We start from the raw sequence: 18,593 nt of genomic DNA on the forward strand, positions 1-18,593 counted from the left end.
GGAAACTGTGGCCGTCGGTGTGGAATGGAATGACACGTTTACGGTAAGAACGAAAACCTGGCCCTTCAATGGCCTAAACATATATATGTTTTTAGGCACATTTATATTGAGAGAGCAACTAACACTAAATTATTTCTTTTTTGGGGGAATAGGCTACACCTAAAGTAGCTCACCTGGGTCGTTTTTTTTCTTTAGTTAACAGGCAGGAAAATGAGAATAATTGGACCTCACCAGAAGTCAAAATATGTTAACTATTGACTTCATTGATTGACAAAGATATTCATAGTATCTCTGCATTGTGTTTTAGCGAGCCTATCAATCAATGTTGGTGTTCTTGCAGCTTATTATGATAAATAAAAGTACTGCTAACATAATGGTGTTGAACTGTCAACATGAGAGGCATTTACATTTCAAAGAGAATAGTTCAAACGTTATGGGTTTCAACATTGAAAAGAGTTTTCAGAAACTATAACCTTTTACTTTGTTTAAAAATCCTCCACCACCCCTTTGATCTAGCAGGTATAACAATTGTGTTATATCCTTTGCCATTAAACAAGCGTATCAAGGCCCAAGGGTTGAAATAATTAAGTTAAAAAATATATTATTATTATTTCAACACATGCTCGCACTGGGTCAAGAAAGTCCCAAATTGGATCTGATGACCTACTTGGAGATATCGCGCCCCCTGGCGAATTTTTTGCAGCCTAAAATTCTCTGGGTGCTACAGATAACGATTGATAGATTTGTCAGTCATCCACAAGGTGATTAAAAAGTTACTTGAATTTATTTATTTCAAGTTTATCAATTTCATATTAACAATGATAAATATGGAATCTCTGCCAAGTGAGCATCTACAGTAGTCAGATGCAAAATATTGTAGCCTCCTCTTCAAGATTATGACAGTCTCCTATAGTCAATGAACAAATGGAAATAAATTACTAGGATGAAAACAGTTAATATTGTTTTGAAACGATATTAACTGTGATACAAATTAAATTAACACAATTATGCTATAGCCGGGTCAATTAAATACCCTATACGACTGAACCATTAGTGGATTGTTGTCTGGCCCTGCACATGTCTAGCGCTTTCAACTGGCTTGCCTCCCACTCTTGCCTTGTCCTCAGACTTGCTCAATGATTATTGGCCTACATTCCCCCACTTGAATCCTGGGCAGTTAGTTACAAGTAGAGCAATTCAGGTGCAAAACATTGCATTTCTTCAAATATTTGAGATAAGGCAGGATACCATAATCAGGAAGTTAGTGACAACAATGTAATGTCATGTAAATAATTAGGGCAACAACTTCAATATTGACCTTTACACACAGCTTCCTTTTCTCATTTGAGATAGTCAAAATAATAGGCCTAGTCTTCCGATGTTCTGCTGAAGTCAAGTCCATGCAAATGTACAGTATGCCTGTACTTTAGATTTGGGTAAATGTAATTTTAGGCATCTTTCACCATAATTATCATATTTCAAAACATAAAATAAAAAAATGTTTTTGATTTAACGATCATGTGATAATGGGTATAGAGAGGGGGATTTTGACTGTGTTTACACAGGCAGCCCAATTCTGAACTTTTACCCAATTATTTGTAACTGATCTGTTTGATCAAAATACCAATAATTGGCCTAAAGATCACAGATAAATTGAACAGCTTTTCTAATGCAGATGTGAGATGTTAATTAACACTACTGTTATGGATTGTAAGAGCTGGCCTTTGATTGAAGATTATTTGCACGTTGGGAGAATCAGATGTATCTGTGCTTTGAACCAGGGACCTGTCTTGGCTTTGATTGGGAAGGGATGAGGGAAAGACTGCCAAATATCGTACAAGAGGAATCTTAATTTACTAAATTATGGGTCGAAGTGGAAGGAAAAGTTTTGTGCTTTCAAGAGATCACTAAGATCCCTAGGCTATGTATAGGTTGACCCAATATATCTGGTCTGAATTCACATGTCTACTGTGGTGTTTCTAATCAGCAGACAATCTTATTGCATATTCCAACCTTGCATTACAAGCTACTTGTTTGTGTGAAAATATCATACATTCACTGATGTGGATATGATTGTAATCTACATTGTAAATCAGTACTACTGATTTCTTAAATGATCTTTTCATGCGTCTGTAGATTTAAGGATGTAGTGATTGATGTATGCAGACTTGGGTCAAATGTCAAATCCTTTGGAGCTTGGAGTTTGCACTTTTGGCAGTATTCCATGGGCAACGTACTGGGTAAACTAAATCCTGCCTAGTTTAATTGAAAGTATTTGACATGAACCAGGTCTGGATGTACCTATGTAGCAATACATTTCAGGTATTTTAATTATTAAAATAGCCTAGACTATAGTAGCTGCAGAGCATAGAGTGTGGTTTTCAGATGTGGCTAGCAATGGTCCCCCTGAAAGTCATCTGTCATTTGTTCTTCCTGTGTCCTCCTTTAGTTTGTCTGACATCTCTAAAGAAATAAGCCCCAATACACACACACAGACAGGGCCCATTCTAGGGCCACCAACCCCTCTTCTAATGTTTGCGTGACAAAAAAAGGCAAGGCAAATCCTGCAATGGAATCAGATAATCACCACCATGTGAAGAGCCTCCCAATCCACATCGACTCTTGGATTAACTGTCTGTTTGGCTAATAATTTTAATCTGTTGGAGGGGCAGAAGGGGTGGTGGGTTTGGAATAAACATGTAATCCCTTTGCCCCTCCTCCCCAGAGTCCCCACACCAGTGATGGGCCATAAATGGGACCCTTGATCAACTAAAATGGCTGCCAGACAGACATAAATAAGCACACTGACATACTGTTGCCAGACTGGGCTTGCTTTACATTGTCCAGTGGAATGCACACGTTAGAGTGTGTAGACAACGGTGATACTGAGAGGGTGCAGCCCAGGTTCACAGGGCCAGGGGCTGTCTGGGAACACATGTGCAGATGTAGACAACATGAAGAAGAGTCAATGGAAAGGTATTTGTTTAAAAAAATAAAAAAAAAAAGTATTATGCAATGGTAATATTTAGCCTCTTTAAAGACATATACTTTAGTATTGATCTAAATATTACATCAATCTAAAAGTGTTCATTATTAGTGATGATTTTGAAATATCGGAACAGGATGCAGACATTTACTCCAACCAATTTGCAATCCTCTCGTCCTGCAAACTAACGATAATTAAAGCTACTACAAATAAAGTAGGCTAATACATGTATGCCTCTGGATCAATTCAATATTTCCAACCCACAACAATCCAATAACTATACTGTCTTTAGGAGTTTTCTTACCTCAAACATCTCTGCAAAGTAATGCTTTTGTGACAAGCATCCAAGACTTCCCATTGACATTGAGCAGACTGGATTTGACAAACGCTTTGTATAAATTTGTAGGTTATAAATTGTAGAGATCCCTGTATGATTCTAGAGGAATGGTGTTCAAATGACCCTATACATGAAACGGATACAATACATCGTTTGGGAGATGGTTGCCTTTCAGGTATGGCACTTCTGATGTCTTGACCGGTACGTGGCTTCTAATGTCACACCTTTTGTTGAGATAGCCTATCGGTCCCCCTCCCATCCCCCTCCTCCTCCTCCTCCTGAATGTGTGAATGACTGACTGGGAGGGCCAGGGGCTTATAAGGGCCGGCCCGATGTCAGAGTGCCACTGTCTCTCTCTGAGCTACTTTGCAGCTGTACTTCTCTCCTCTCTGCTGGACACGATACCCTCTTAGAAGATTTACGATGGATTTGCTCCGTGTTTGCGTCTTGTGCGCTGCTGCTTTCGTCACCGTCTCCAAGGCTTTTACGCACAACGACATGAAGGATGCCCTGCTTCAAAAACTTGGGCTGGATGATGTTCCGAAAATTCACAAAAGGGACTTGGAGAATCTTGTCATCCCGACGCTCGTTAAGAATAAATATCTGTCAATGCTGAAGCTGCATCACAACAGGCGGCGCAGGTCTCTGCCGAGCTTGGCGGGGATCCTGAGGGGAATTCGAGGAAATGCAGGTAAATTAATTTTACAGTACAGACATAAATAAAATGCTTCCTAAATCTGAATTATTTTTAATTGAATGTTGTCAGACCTATTTTTGGCATAGGCGCACACATGTACTTTTTGTATGCATTTGTGCGCCCTCATTGTTCTGTTTATGCAAGTGTGCATTCCAACCCATTCATATTTTTATCGGATTTTATATTCAACACCTAAGCATTTTTATGTTCTGTTTTATTAGACATCTCTGGGGTGTTTGTGTACTCGGACACCACTCGGCAACGGATGGTCTTCGATATGGATACCCGCATCCCCCATAACAGCGAGGTGACCATGGCCGAACTGAAACTGTACAATAAAGCCCCTAACAAGCGCTCCATGCCCGAGAGGAGGAACCACCGGCCAGTCAACAACGCCAGAGTCTCCATCTACTGGGTAGATATGCTGGAGAACGGCTCTAACAGAACCTCTCTGGTGGACTCACGGTAAGATTTTACGCAAAGCCATGTCGTGTCCAGATCATTTCCGTTAGGCTATGTGTTGTCCTTTGTTCTTATCATTTAGACCCTATGTGCAAAGTTTTTAATCAACCATTTATTTCCTGTAGGTTGATCCCCATCCATGAGACCGGTTGGAAAAGCTTTGATGTCACTCAGGCTTTGCACTATTGGTCAAAGACGCAGCAAAAAACACCTATGCACCTGGAGGTGTGGATCGAGGGCGAGAGACCTGGCAGCTACGCGGCAGAAATTGCTAAGAGTGTCCACTTTACCACCCAGGACCAGGCGGACAACACCTTGGGAAAACCTGAGCTGGTCCTCTACACGCTCAACCTCGAAGAGTTTGGGTAAGGCGCTCTTTAATATGCAGAATGTGTAAACATTGTAACACTGGTCCGGTGACAATTATCATACCTTTAGGCTACACATCAATTAGTACAAGTTAACTAACGACTCCCTATTTGGTTTCCGCATAGGTCTCGAGGCGACTGTGAAAACAACCCAGATAAGGACACGTGCTGCAGAGATAAATACTTCATCAATTTCCGCGCGCTCACGTGGACCCAGTACTGGATCATCGAGCCAGCGGGATACCAGGCCTATAGATGCGCCGGGGGATGCAAGCAGCCCAAGCGCAACTATGGCTACGGGGAGAGGAAGTGTAGCATCGCAGAGAGCGCTCCGCTGCCCATTATGTACCTGGTCAAGAAGGGCGACTACACCGAGATAGAAGTTGCTGAGTTCCCCAACATGATCGTGGAGTCATGTGCCTGCACCATGGACAACATCTCCATAGTTTGAAGTTAAGTGTTTGGGACTGGGCAGGGCAGGACGCCTCCAAATGGACTTACAGTACTTTTCTATTTAAAATGGGAATTCTCAGGGAGAGTTGCAGGCTATAATAAGAAGGAGCACGGCAGATCTCTTGAGATAAACTAACCAAGCACTTTATTATATTTTGTAAATAATTCATTCATAAGTTTGCCTTTGTATGAATGGTATACTGTACCACTCAGAGGAAACTGTCAAGATTTGGTCTCAGATGTTATATTTTTGAGCTGTAAATACTATGGATTTCATGATTAAATGTAACATATTTTTTTAAATTAAAGATGTCTTTATTTTGTTATTTGTCATGAAGCGTGATTGGGAAAATCACACTGACAGACATTTATTATTTAGGTATCCTTCCACCCAGCACAGATACACTTGGCTTAATCTAAGCCTACATACACCTTGTTATCCTTAGTTAGCACTGTATTCAGTTGGTAATGATAAGTCAACAACCACTATTTATCTAATGACATAAACTTGTTTCGGTGAAAGAGCATTAGGCGGGGACTGTCATGGTTAAACAGGTTTGTTGAGCATCATTTACATCAGCTTCCTGACTGAGTGTGCTGGTTGTTTGATTCCATTAGGATGAGCCGGTGGCCACACACAAACCCAGAGGCCATATTTACATCTCCATGTTTACATCTGGCTTAGCAGATAAATAGGACCCAGACATAGTCAAGAAGAGAGAACTCCATCGACAATCAAGGCTCAATTGCAGACTCTGGGGGTCTTGTCATTTTAATGGGGGTACTTAAGGTTTTAGAGCTTTGGCTAGTCTGGGTACACATTGCAAAGGCAATGCCAAGAGCATCCTGTTGGGTGCTCTTGGTTAGGAAAAGTAGCTTGTGTCAGCCAGACTTCTGATATGTTAAAGAAATAGGCTGCTAGGTTTCCTCATATCACATTTTCAGATATAAAGCCACAGACTTCTGATATGTTAAAGAAATAAGCAGCTAGGTCTCCTCCTATATCACATTTTCAGATATAAAGTGAACCTTTAGGGACAGTTTCCCAGACACAGTTCAGCCTAGTCCTGGACTAAAAAGTACTTTTAATGGAGTTTCTACATTGATCAAGTCCAGGACTAGGCTTAACTGTGTCTGGGAAACTGTCCCTAGAGCACACAACAGGGTGCTCTTGGCATTGCCTTTGCAATGTGTACCCAGACTGGCCAAAGCTCTAAAACCTTAAGTACCCCCATTAAAATGACAACCTTGATTGTCTATGGAGTTCTCTCTTCTTGACTGTGTCTGGGTCCTATTTATCTGCTAAGCCAGATGTAAATATGGCCTCTGGGTTTGTGTGACAGTGTCTGCTCCCTATGTGGCCACCGGCTCATCCTAATGGAATCAAACAACCAGCACACTCAGTCAGGAAGCTTATGTAAATGATGCTCAACAAATCGGTTTAACCATGACAGTCCCCGCCTGGAAACCTTCCCTTGGAGATGTGGAGGAAGAAGCACTTGTTTTTATTTTTTATAATCATTCACTTTATTGATCATGTGACAAAAATACATAGAAAACATAACTGAAGCATCAACACATATCAAAACATAACTGAAGCATCAACACATATCAAAACATTGTCAAAAAAAAAGATCTCAGCAGGAAGAGAAAAGCTGTAAGTTACTCACAACGTAATGAATTAGTATATTGAAAATATTTAGTAATATACACACTGCTGAAAGAAATATATATTTTTGATCTGTTTGGTTGGGCTATTTTTTAAACGTACATTATTATGCAGAATACTTTAAATTAGTTCACGGACATCCATTCAATTTGACATGGGAAAAAAACTGTTCAAGTACACATCACACCTGGTCATACAACTTTAAATAAGCTAATGAAACAATTACAAAATGGACTGACAATTTTGTCTAATTGTTTTCAATGATCTAGCAACACAATGTTACAGTGGAACACACATCGCTTTGACACTGCTGGTAGGCTCTTCAGCCTGAGCTATGCGAGTTTACACATTGTCGGACTACTCCGTCACCAATTCATTTGAACAGAGGGTTCACACACCTCAACAGATGTTACTGACTTGGTTTGGACCTGGATCATGTGTGCCATAAGACTGTTAGCCTACTGAGCTTAAGCCCGGGCATTAGCATTGAGAGATAAGAGCATTGGGCCAGTAACCAAAAGGTTGCTGGTTCAAATCCCTGATCCAACTAGCTGAAAAATCTGCCAAAGTGCCCTTGAGCAAGGCGCATAGCCCTAATTGCTCCTGTAAATTGCACTGGATAAAATTACACTAAAAGCAAGACTCCAGGTCTCTAACCTCCATTACACATACAAAACTCAATGTCTGCTGTGTGTGTTTCAATGTCAGTCACTTCTAGTAGCAGTGAGGTTATTGGTGGGTATACACTGACATGTAGGCCTTTATTTGCTGGTGTAAATGCAAGCCGCTGTAATTTTTAAATCAACCATTTTCAATGTAGCCTACAACTTAGTGTTGAACATATGTGCTAAACCAGCCACAGAATGTATACCCTTCCATTAAAGCATAGTTCAAATTAGCCTGGTCCCAGATTTGTTTGTGCTCTTGCGAACTCGTTTGTGGTCATCGACTCTGGGAGAATCTCAATTCCATATGGCTTGCGTCCTCTCGTGTTAAAACCAATTGGATGAGAAAGAAAGAGGTCCTGCCCCTCTGACATTCTCCAATGGTTGAGGCGAGAACAATTGAGATACTCACACTATTCAAAGCTTAATCTAAAAATGCCACACCAATCAACCAAAGTTTGACAAATTAAAAGGAACCGCTGTTCAATTTGCACCTGAGAATCAAGCCTGGTCAGCACCATGATCAGTAATGTGTCCCATTTTATCAAGAAATATACAAATCACAAAATAAATTATGATATCAAAAGGCATAATGCAATATTTAAAATGGCTTCTAATACCCTACAGAAATGGATTTGCTGTAATACTTCTTCAAAGCACAATGGCATCCAGATGAACAGGTATCTCTTGCAAAATATCAACTCAATGAGATTAACCTGTATCATGAAAATGTGAAAAGGATAGTTGTGTATTAACAACGGATGAATTACATCAGTAAGTAGCACATTGTGAGATGCTAACTGTGTAGATATAATGCGGATGTCGTTGTTTGAAGTAGCAAACCAGCCCATTGCCCATTCAAAAGGTACTTTAGGTAACCTTTGAACTCAAGTAAAAGTCATAAGCCATAGACTTCTGCAAAAAGCAAATAGGTTGTTTATTGTAAATCTACGGAGTTTAGATTACATGCTTGATGTTTTAATTAAAAATAACAAATTACTGTTTGTTGCTTATGGACTACATATACAAATCACTAACAATACTATAGCTACCATGCCTCTCATAAGATAATAACCGAAAGGAACTAAGTGTTCTCACTTCTTATACAAACATAACTACGCAAGACAATATTTACATTTTGTAAAAATAAAAAATAAAAACATTACACAGAAAATGCACAACCCTGAAAATGTCACTGAAGCAGAGGGAAAATGTTGCGGTTCGTGATGTGGTATGTTTCTCAAACATGGGATTTTTTTAAAAGCATGTGATTTCTTTAAAATGTGGGGATCATAAAATGTACAAAATCAAATGGAAAAACCCATAAAGCTTCAGAGAGACTCCTCTCCTCGGATGTGGAATGTTGCTCCATCGGCTTGTGTTTGTTGTTTTCAATTTAAAAAGTGGGTTCTAGAAAAAACGGGAGGGGTGGGGCAGGGGGTCCGTGGCTAGTGGTTGGTTACCATTAATGGCCACCAGTCCTTTTGATCAGAAAGTCTTTAATAGTATCCTGGCTGATACTGCTGGCTCCATGGCTTCTGGTTCCAAAACTGGGGACACAGATCAAGGAAGTTAGATGCAGACAATAAAAAGTGACTTTAGGCCTCACAATGCAAACTTTCCCAATTCGCGTTCTCAGCCTCAAAGTATACTCCACCATCCAGAATGTAGTCATAATACCCATAAAACCTAGCGGTCAAACAGAAAATAGTTCCAATCATTTTCCATTAATTTTTCCCATAGGGGATTTTAGAAACACTTAAAATAAGGGCTGTGTTTTGCATAGGCTTACCCTGGCGTGATGTTTTGATAACCTTGTAAATCTCTAGGACAAGGTGACGTATCAATCAATATATTTGCCTGTATTTACCACCCAAAATAAAATGCTAATTATTTGCTAATGTGGCTATCATAAAGTACTACAAATTCCATGATCAACGAGACTGACGAATCGAGGCAAAGGTAAGAATCTCTGGATTAACTATCTAATGTTAGCTAAATGTAGTAATGAATAAATTGGCAACATTTCTCAAATTGACAATTCTGTGAACTGTCTTGTGCATGTTTTAAATTGACAATCCCTGTTAGCAAAGGTGTCTGCTAGACATGACACGCAGGAGCCCGCAGGAATTTGTAGTTTTGCTAATTAGCATTTTCGAAAATCAGAGTAAATAAAGCAGAAAATATTGTTAAGTAACCCTGGCCTAGCGAGACTTATATGGTTACCAAACCTTCACGTCAGGGTAAGCCTACACGAATCAGTCCTAACTTGAAGTGTTTCTAAAATCCCCTATGGGAAAAATAAATGGAAGAAAACGATTGGAACCATTTCCCTGTTTGACCTCTAAGTTATGGGTATTATGACACGTCCAGTGGACCCTATAGACCCTAGCTGCATTTACACATAGTCCAATTTTGATCTTTGCCCAATTATTAGCAAAAGACCAATTATTTAATAAAGATCTGTATTGGTCTGCCTGTGTAAACACAGCCACAGTGTGAGAAAAAAATAAAAATAAAAATGGGAGAACCTTCAATTGTTTTACAAGGCTAACAAGCTAGGATTTGCCCTTTAAACTCAAAACGGAGACTCACCCCTTGCTGCCAGCTCTGGTTGAAGGCCTGAGCCTTGTCCATGCCAAATCCTCCACCAGTCCTGTTGTCTCCAAATCCGCCACCACGTCCTCCACCATTCCTGCCGCCCCCAAACCCACCGCTGCCATTCTTGTTGCCAAAATTCCCACGGCTGTTGCCTGCTCTGGGCTGGAACCCCTGGGGAGAAAGACAACAGACTCGCTAATAAATACACAATTGTAGCAATAACTTTTTGATAACACCTTATTTGGATAGTTCCCTAAAGATGGTTTATAAATGTAATGTAACAACTAACTATATACCAACTCTAATCCAGGTCAATAGTTTGAGCATCTACACACCTTCTATAGAAGATTATCCAAATAAAGGCCAACTTGTAATTCTCCAATGCCGTGACCAAACTCACCTGGTTGAAGTTGCCCCTGTGACCGCCGCCCCCACGGCTCATGTGACCGCCGCCCCCACGGCTCATGTGACCGCCGCCCCCACGGCTCATGTGACCGCCGCCCCCTCGGCTCATTGGAGGACCACCTCTGTTCATGGCTCCACCCCTGTGGCCCCTCATCGGTCCTCCTCTTGGGGACCCTCCTTGGGGGGCCATGAGGGCGCCACCCCTGTTGAAGTTGCCCCGGTTGGCGAATCCACCTCTGAAGGATGGAGGGGGCATGAACCCTCTAGGGGGGCGAGTGAACCCACCACGTGGGCCTGGAGCTGGGTGGAGGCAGACATGGACACATCAGTTAGACTGGGGTTGAATCTTAATGATCTAAAATCCTCTGCTCATCTCCACTATTCAATAACTACAGGATAAATGCAAGTGAAAAAGGGCAGAGGCCCATCAAGAGGTTTGATTTGCCTTCACCTGTCCAGTCCTATCAGATCATTGCAGACAAAACAAGGAATGTTTTAGCAATTTAGCGAGACCTAAAAACGGGGTTAAAACCGGTCATGCCAAAACCCTCTGACCAATATGGCCGATAATTGTGACCTCCCACCTCCTCGGAAGTTGCCTCTCTGCTGGAAGCCACCTCGTCCACCTCCTCTCTGGCCAGGTCCACCTCCACGGTTGAACTGGTTCTTGCCTCTGCCTCCCCCCCGGACACTCCCTCCTCCTCTTTTGGGGGTCAAAGACCCCTGGTTGGGCTTCTTCTCAGCCGGCAGGGCCGCCTTGCTCTCCTCCTTGTACTGCTCCACCAGCTTGGCGGCATCCTCCTTCTGCAGCTCAGCGTAGCTCACCACAGCGAAGCTCTCACCTTCCTCTGGCAGGGTGAAGAATCCTGCACAGGGGAAAGAGTCAAGGAGATGGTGTGGTTACGAAGACAGCTTATGAACACCATCTTATGACGTCCTTCGTAGCAAAAACTAGATTTCTAGTGCTGCTGTGAAAGCTGCGGTGTTCCTCCCACCAGGCCCAGAGGCAGGGGTGCAGCCCCTGACCCAGGGTTTAGGAGAGAGGGTCACTCTGCCCCCCTGATATGGCCACTCGTGACACAGACAGCCACGAGTGGGCAAAGCTTAGAGGGGGCTAGCCATGCTAACATGAAAACCAAAATAGTTTTAGGGTGCGGGTAACCTTACTCTATTACTATAAACTTTCGGAAGGCTTTTGGATTAGTGCTAAAGACGTGAAGTCGCTAGCTTTTTAGCACGGTAGGAGAGACTACTTTTAACAGTTTTTATTAGTGAAGTAGCTCAGCTCACGGCGTTACCTTTCATTTTGAGGAGAGCGTGCTCGGGCACGTCTTTCCCGTCGCTCTCGGCCTTCTTCTGGGCCCTCTCCTTGTAGTCGTCGTCTGAGGGACAGACCACCACAGCCTTCCGCTGGTACCCAGCAAATAGACACATCTTCCTCTTTTGGCCCGGGGCAGACAGGTTGGTCTGGGCAGAGGAAGGAGGGGGATTACTTATAATGCTGACCTGTGTGATCATAAATAATGATGATTTGGACTGCTTTGTTGGCACCGAAGACCTGCCTACACTATATAATGATGTACTCATGTGTATGAGACTATTCTATGTGTATCCAAACATCTACTTTCCTATTCACAATAAGTACTAAAGGTCCGTGTTTGCGACTTGTAAGAAATCAGCTGTGATGGAATGCGATTGAATATCAAGCCTTACGTGGTCCAGGATATAGTTCCTCTTTTTGCGAGCAGCGATCTCAATGAACTTGCCCAGGAAGAGAGGTGCACGCTGGGAAATGGCCGTGAGCTTTGTTGTGTCCTTCGCCTGACGCTTCAAACTGCCAATCTACATATGAAAATTAATGGCAAAAAGAGACTAATAAGATTGATGCAGGACAGGATATACACCTACAGTGCCAAATGACCAGGGACTACATATACAACAATTAGGATAGGACTGAACGTTTAGCTCACAAACTAAACTGACAGACAACTAGGACCTCATTCTAATATGGGTGCAGAGAGAACTTACTCTAAAATACAGAGGGCCACAAACACCATGACTAAGTACAACACTGACCATCATCTTCTCCACGATGGTGTCGCTGCCCAGGATGTAATATTTCCCGGGGTTCTCCTGGATGTGCTTGTTGACCCAGGTGCTCTTTCCTGAGCCAGGCAGGCCCACCATGGCAATCACCTACGACGACACACATACGCAACAGATCAGTAAGTGGCGGAAGAAGTTATGCACGTAAAATAGTCAACATTAGTTTGAGGAAAAGGGCCCTAGAAATATGCGAATCATTATCTGATACACATTTTACTAGCCGTTTATTCTGAAATATACAGGTTGAGCTTATGGATAGATCACATTGCTAGGGAGGCCCTTGTGTCAAACAAATCACTACCAGTGATGTTTTGGGTTGCCATAGTTACCTCGCAGTCTTTCTTGGTGTCAGGTGCCTTGGGTCCGCGGACACGGTCGTCCATGGTGACTTGCTGCAGGAAGGTGTAGCCCTCTGGCTGGGGGAAGTAGGGCGTGTCCATCTGGCCAAAGTTAAACTCCACTGCACAATTGTGGCAGATGACGTGGGGGAAGAGCGCTTTCCCTACTAGGGACTCCTTACTGGCCTGGAAGGCCACCACTGGCTCATTACCGTTCTTAGAAAAGGACATCTCCACCTCCTCACCTTCAAAGTTCTGCAATAGAACATTTTACAGCTTGTAGTTTCAATGTACAAAATATAACATTGACCATTGAAAATGTGAGGTGCTAATGAGGAAGTTATCACCCCACACTTAGAATCCCCAAACACAAATACTGGTTAGTTTTGATGGGTTTTTGTGGACATAGATTACCTTCTAAACAGAAGACTTTGAAGACAGCTTACATCACTGACCATATTTTTAAATAAATGTAATCTAAATGCTTTGTTTTTTTGGGACGGGCCTCAGTGACGAGGAACTCGACACCACATGCAAGTCTGAACATTCATTTTTAAAAATCGGCCTGTGTGTTGAGAATATTACGTTATTGCAATTAGTAAGGCTAAATTAAGAAAGATCTTACAATGAGGCAGCAGATGACGTCATTCTCATCATAAGTCTCCCCGAAATCTTCAGTCACACAATTGGTGGTTTTCTTGCCTTTGCCAGAGTAGGCATAGGAATGCTCCTCCTCACCTGCAATGACATAACTCACGTCAGACACGATATACACAGCTGACTAGGTGATGTAACTAAAACTGGGATTTTGTCATATAAATTTGGTGATTTGTGTTTCTGCACTCATTCCATAACACTGCATTGTTGCCTTGCAAAATACAACACACACAGGCTTTGTTCCAGTTCCATGTCATGCTCCCTAACAACCTCTAGAGGGTGCCAACATCCCATAACAACCATTATCTTTTTGAAAAACAACAATGCCATTGGAGACTGACCAAGGAGCAGACTGCCAGTAGCTAGGGACCATCCAACCTGGACCTCATGGATGTCCATGTTCTTACTGGATATGTGTTTCACTGGGATTTTCTCAGTTATCTGTAGGCAGAACATTACATTGGTGATGTTAGCAGCAAATGGATTACATCAGGCATTTAATTGCACAACCAGGCGATGAAAAAGATATCAAAAAAATATGACCCTTTAACTGTGTAGTGGTGCATTTAAATTATAAAAATGGAGATAAACCCCTTGTTTGTTATCCGAGGTCAGAATGTTATGAATTCCCAATTACAAATGAAACGCAAACTGGGCTACCTTCATCTCGTAGCAGGCCTTGCCCTGGGACAGCCCGTATGAGGCTCTGCCCCCGGACCACAGGTAGGCAAAGCTCTCCATGGTGAGAGAGGAGGCGCTGTAGCGGTCCCGGGACACCTTGAAGTGCAGGTCGCAGTTATCTGGAACACAAACAAACAAAAAACACATTAAGTTCCCTCTTCTCGGTCCCCTGACACGTCTAGATTCTGGTGTCATATCCCAAAATCGTCCCCTAGGCCCTATGCGCAATGCACTAGCGGAGATTAGAGAATATTGGAACGGATGTAGGCAATATAGCAAGCTAATCTTCACAAGTACATAGGGGCAGTAGTAGGGGGCTATGATTTGGGATTGGGTGTAGGCATATTACTTCTGCACAAGTGTTTGTAGAGGGATTCATTAAACCCAGCCCCGGCTGTCCATCTACACAACAAACATGACTCACAGTTGTCCAGGCAGACTGTTGTATCATCAAACTCCTCATCTTCCTCCTCCAGGGGTGGCAGTGGAGACTTGAGACTAGGCCTGAAAGAGAACACAGCCAGTCAGTCACAACATCAGAGAATTAGAACCTTTCTGACGGAACCTGAATACAATCGCAGGGACGGACATCCGGTTGTGACCTCCCGGAAGAGAAGGAGAGGTCCAGCAGTGGAAAGAGTCCAGACTATGGGCAGAAATGGAACTCCAACATTTAAGCTATTGGAGTCTTTAGGTTTTGACAATCACGATGAAACAACATCACTTACCTGCAGTGGTCCACTGGTGCCTTGGATAAACATACAAAATAAAACTAGTCCCAGGGGCTATATTTCTTATTATAAAAAGCATCAACAGCCAAAAGGCCTCAATGTGGGCAGAAACTGTGTTTATGGTTTGGAGAATGCTGAAAGGTCATGCCGTATAAAGGGCTGCTGGATATATTTAACTCTGTGTGGAGCTGCTCTCACTAAAGGTCAAATCTCACTGAAGCTGCCGCTTCATGTTCACGGAACAGAGGCTCGCAAGCTAGCTCCACGTAGCCTATAGGGGCTTCAACTGTGTGGCAGGGGTTCTAATACCCCAGCGACTGTAGTGATAAAAAGGCGAACTTGTTTGGAAATGTTGTGCCACACCGACTTACAAACAAAGGCCTTCAGAACCAGAATCAAGCTGTTGCCAAGTTGTGTTTATGAAACTAGCTTTGAAATATTGAATAGGAGTATCACAACATGAGGATGAGTGTGTCCAAAGCATGTAGACTGAAGCATTTGCAGAACTAAACCCTGCCTCCGGCACAGGAGGAACACGATAATGCAGCGGTTGCTCTTCAATCTTTGCAACAAAACAAGTTAAAAACCTGTTCTTGGTCATATTGCACAGTCCTCACAATGGCCACTAGTGCTGTACGGTCAGACGCAATGGCCTCTCTCAACATTGGTCAGACCACACTCAGACCAAGGAGCAGCTACGAGGGGCTCTGCTCCAGTCAAAGGATCAGCCACCAGGTGATTTATTTGTTTACACAGACTAGATAACCGCTCACTGGGTCAATGAAAACAAAATAGGGTTCCAGATACACATATGGGGGAGAGGGTGTCGTTTCCCCAGATACAGATCATCCTAGTCCTGGACTAAAAAGTTTGTTTAATGGGGAATATCCATTTGAATTTATTTTAAGTCCTGGACTAGGTTTAAGTGACCTGTATAGTGAGAAAGCATTCCTGTAAAAAAACAAAACATCAATCACACGGAATATAATGATGACATGGTGGAGAGAGACGTGATTTGACATAAAAGCAAACATTCAAAAAAAGACAACAGTGCGAGCAGGAACAATGAGCGGTCAGTGGAGAGCACCCATCTCCAATTTGCGGAAAAAAGTGATACGCCCGGAAAAAAGTGATACATCCTTGTGCCCTTACGCGACCCCCCCTCCCCCAACCCATCATCTGCTACTCTTCCGGGAGTTTTTTTTTGAGCAGCTTTGCGTCACCCTGTCAGTGTACACAATAAGCCTTTCTGCACAAAGAGAGTGAATGTTGAACAATCAAATTCATAAACTGGTGTTCATTTCTCTTACTACATTATGCAGTCCATAAGGGGTGTATGTGGGCACTGCATGTGTAATAATGGTAAGGTTCATTTAAAAGCCAGGGATGACCCTCAATTCAAACATGTATGAAACTTACATAATGTTGACAGAAGTTAGTTAAGTGAGGGTTTTGGCGCTAATTAATGCATTGGCGCTTAAAGCCAATACAGTTCACATAGCTGTGATGGCTCTTCAGACATACCGAAGGCCATTTTGTCTCCCATCCTTACCAGCTGTATTTGTTCTCTTCAATAAATTCAAAGTAGCCCCTTCCATGTTCCTCCCGGCGTCTCTTAACACCCTTCTTATTCTTCTGATCAGCATTCGTGTCTTTGTCCGCATCCCCTTAGGAAATAAAAGAAGAATATAATGAGGTGCTCCTTTATTGAAAGGATAGGTCGCACTGTGACTGTGGTGGGGCTGGCCCACAGAAGACTAACTTGTTGCCCATTACATTAGGACCCCATTGCCTGTCTGAAGTTAGACAGAAGTCTACGGCTGTTTTGACCAGAGAGTAGGGTTGATTACAATGTAGCTGGTCAACAATACAGATCAAATGTAAAGAGATGTAAACAATCACGACAAAAATAGTAAAATAGGCACAATAACCCAGCTACGGCTAGAGTTATTAAAATGGATCGGGAAATAGACCATTGTCAATCAGTCCCTGATGTTGGGGTCAATAGTTTACTGAGGCAAGTCAGTGAAGAGACGAAACTGAACTGCAGGCTATCCTCCATTGACCCCCTTCCTGCACAATGCCATACGCGGATAGCTTACAAGTTAGCTTGACAGCTAGCTAATCCTTGTTCATTCAGTTAGTTAGTTTACACAATGATTGTTTTTAGCTAGCTACATTTCTACTATGACCAGTTTATTGGAACCCGTTTGTAGACGCATTTAGAATACTCTTGAGTAGTAGTTAGAACCACGAGCCTACCAAAACCAGCACCTGTCGAATATTGTCCACTGTCTGCTAGCGTCGCGAGTTAGCTATCCTAGTTAGCAAGCATTCTTTTGTGTAGTTGCTAGCTATGCTATCTAGCTAGGCTAACCAACCAAACAGAAAAAAATACGTATAGGGTGAGCCCAATGGTGTTCTTCGAGTAGTAGGACCAGGTTAAACAATATTTACATTTTTTTAGCTACACTAACCTTAACTAGCTAACAAATATACATCGAAACCAATTTCGCGAACGCACCCGACATATTATAGGCTAACGACGTTAGCAAAAACATGTGACACCCAGCCCAATCATTTTCGAATGGAACCAGCGACTCACCCTCTGCTGGATGGTCTCCAGGCTCACCATCTTCTGCGTCCAATGTAATTTTCTCCATGTCGTCCACACCTTCCTTCAGCATTGGATCCATTTCTTCCTCTTCTACCTCACCCATTTCGTCGTCCTCCTGGGCCGCGTTCTCTTCCTCCTCGCATTGGTTCACGACAGCGGCGTCTCCCTCTCCGTTTCCATTCTCTTCCTCCTCGTTGGCATCCATGCTTTCAACGACGGGGCCCTCGTCTTCTTCATCTTCCCCCATGTCCTCTTGGTCATCAGCAGCGGCGGCGGCGTCGTCGTCTCCCTCGGGAAAGCCTGCCTCCGCGGCCTCCAGCCCAAGGGGAGAATCTCCAGCCAGGGCCTCTTCGTCAAGCGCGGCCTGCAACCGGTCCATCAACTCGGCCTTCAACCCCTTGTCCGACAGCTGACGCTTTTTCAGCTCGTCCTTCAACTCGTTTACTTTCAGTTTTTTTACGTTAATTGAACTCATTTTGAAAAATGTATGAACCACGCTGTTAAAATAAAGTAAAATTACAACAAAGACGGGAAATTTTGTAAAGGACGCTATGCAAGTTCACGTATTTTTAACTGCGCCAAATGGCAGTAGCGTTAATAGTCCTTTTCACTGGCAGAAGGGGTTGTGGGCGCCAAAGCGAGCAAACCCCTCCCGTATTCTCCCCCTTCTTCTATGATATAATGGCGGTCTGCAAACCAACATTATAGGTGCATACCGCCACCTACTGTTTTGGAATGTGTGGTCAATCACGGTTTACAACATTTCTAAATCCTCCTATCTAACGCAGTACTTCTGAGAAAATAAAAAAGAGCCCTACTA

At 42.8% G+C, this 18,593-nt stretch overlaps 2 protein-coding genes across 2 annotated transcripts; one reads left to right on the plus strand and one right to left on the minus strand.

The window, feature by feature from the left end:
- The first annotated feature begins 3,746 nt into the window (after nt 1-3,746).
- Nucleotides 3,747-5,431, plus strand: LOC139415655 (lefty1). Its single transcript, XM_071163768.1, has 4 exons — nt 3,747-4,014; nt 4,242-4,485; nt 4,608-4,847; nt 4,977-5,431. The coding sequence occupies exons 1-4, from the start codon at nt 3,747-3,749 to the stop codon at nt 5,299-5,301; spliced, it is 1,077 nt and encodes a 358-aa protein (XP_071019869.1). The 3' UTR covers nt 5,302-5,431.
- A 3,119-nt stretch (nt 5,432-8,550) lies between these two features.
- Nucleotides 8,551-18,416, minus strand: LOC139415321 (heterogeneous nuclear ribonucleoprotein U-like). The gene is made up of 14 exons (XM_071163378.1): nt 17,762-18,416; nt 16,709-16,823; nt 14,850-14,929; nt 14,405-14,544; nt 14,086-14,185; nt 13,713-13,825; nt 13,079-13,342; nt 12,720-12,839; nt 12,357-12,485; nt 11,942-12,110; nt 11,228-11,509; nt 10,639-10,943; nt 10,233-10,409; nt 8,551-9,187 (listed from the first exon to the last, which is right to left on the minus strand). Exons 1-14 carry the CDS (start codon nt 18,246-18,248, stop codon nt 9,137-9,139), a joined length of 2,532 nt encoding a protein of 843 aa, XP_071019479.1. The 5' UTR covers nt 18,249-18,416; the 3' UTR covers nt 8,551-9,136.
- Between the last annotated feature and the right edge of the window lie 177 nt (nt 18,417-18,593).

Source organism: Oncorhynchus clarkii, chromosome 8 (assembly GCF_045791955.1).
Source record: "Oncorhynchus clarkii lewisi isolate Uvic-CL-2024 chromosome 8, UVic_Ocla_1.0, whole genome shotgun sequence".
Classification (NCBI taxonomy): Eukaryota; Metazoa; Chordata; class Actinopteri; order Salmoniformes; family Salmonidae; genus Oncorhynchus; species Oncorhynchus clarkii.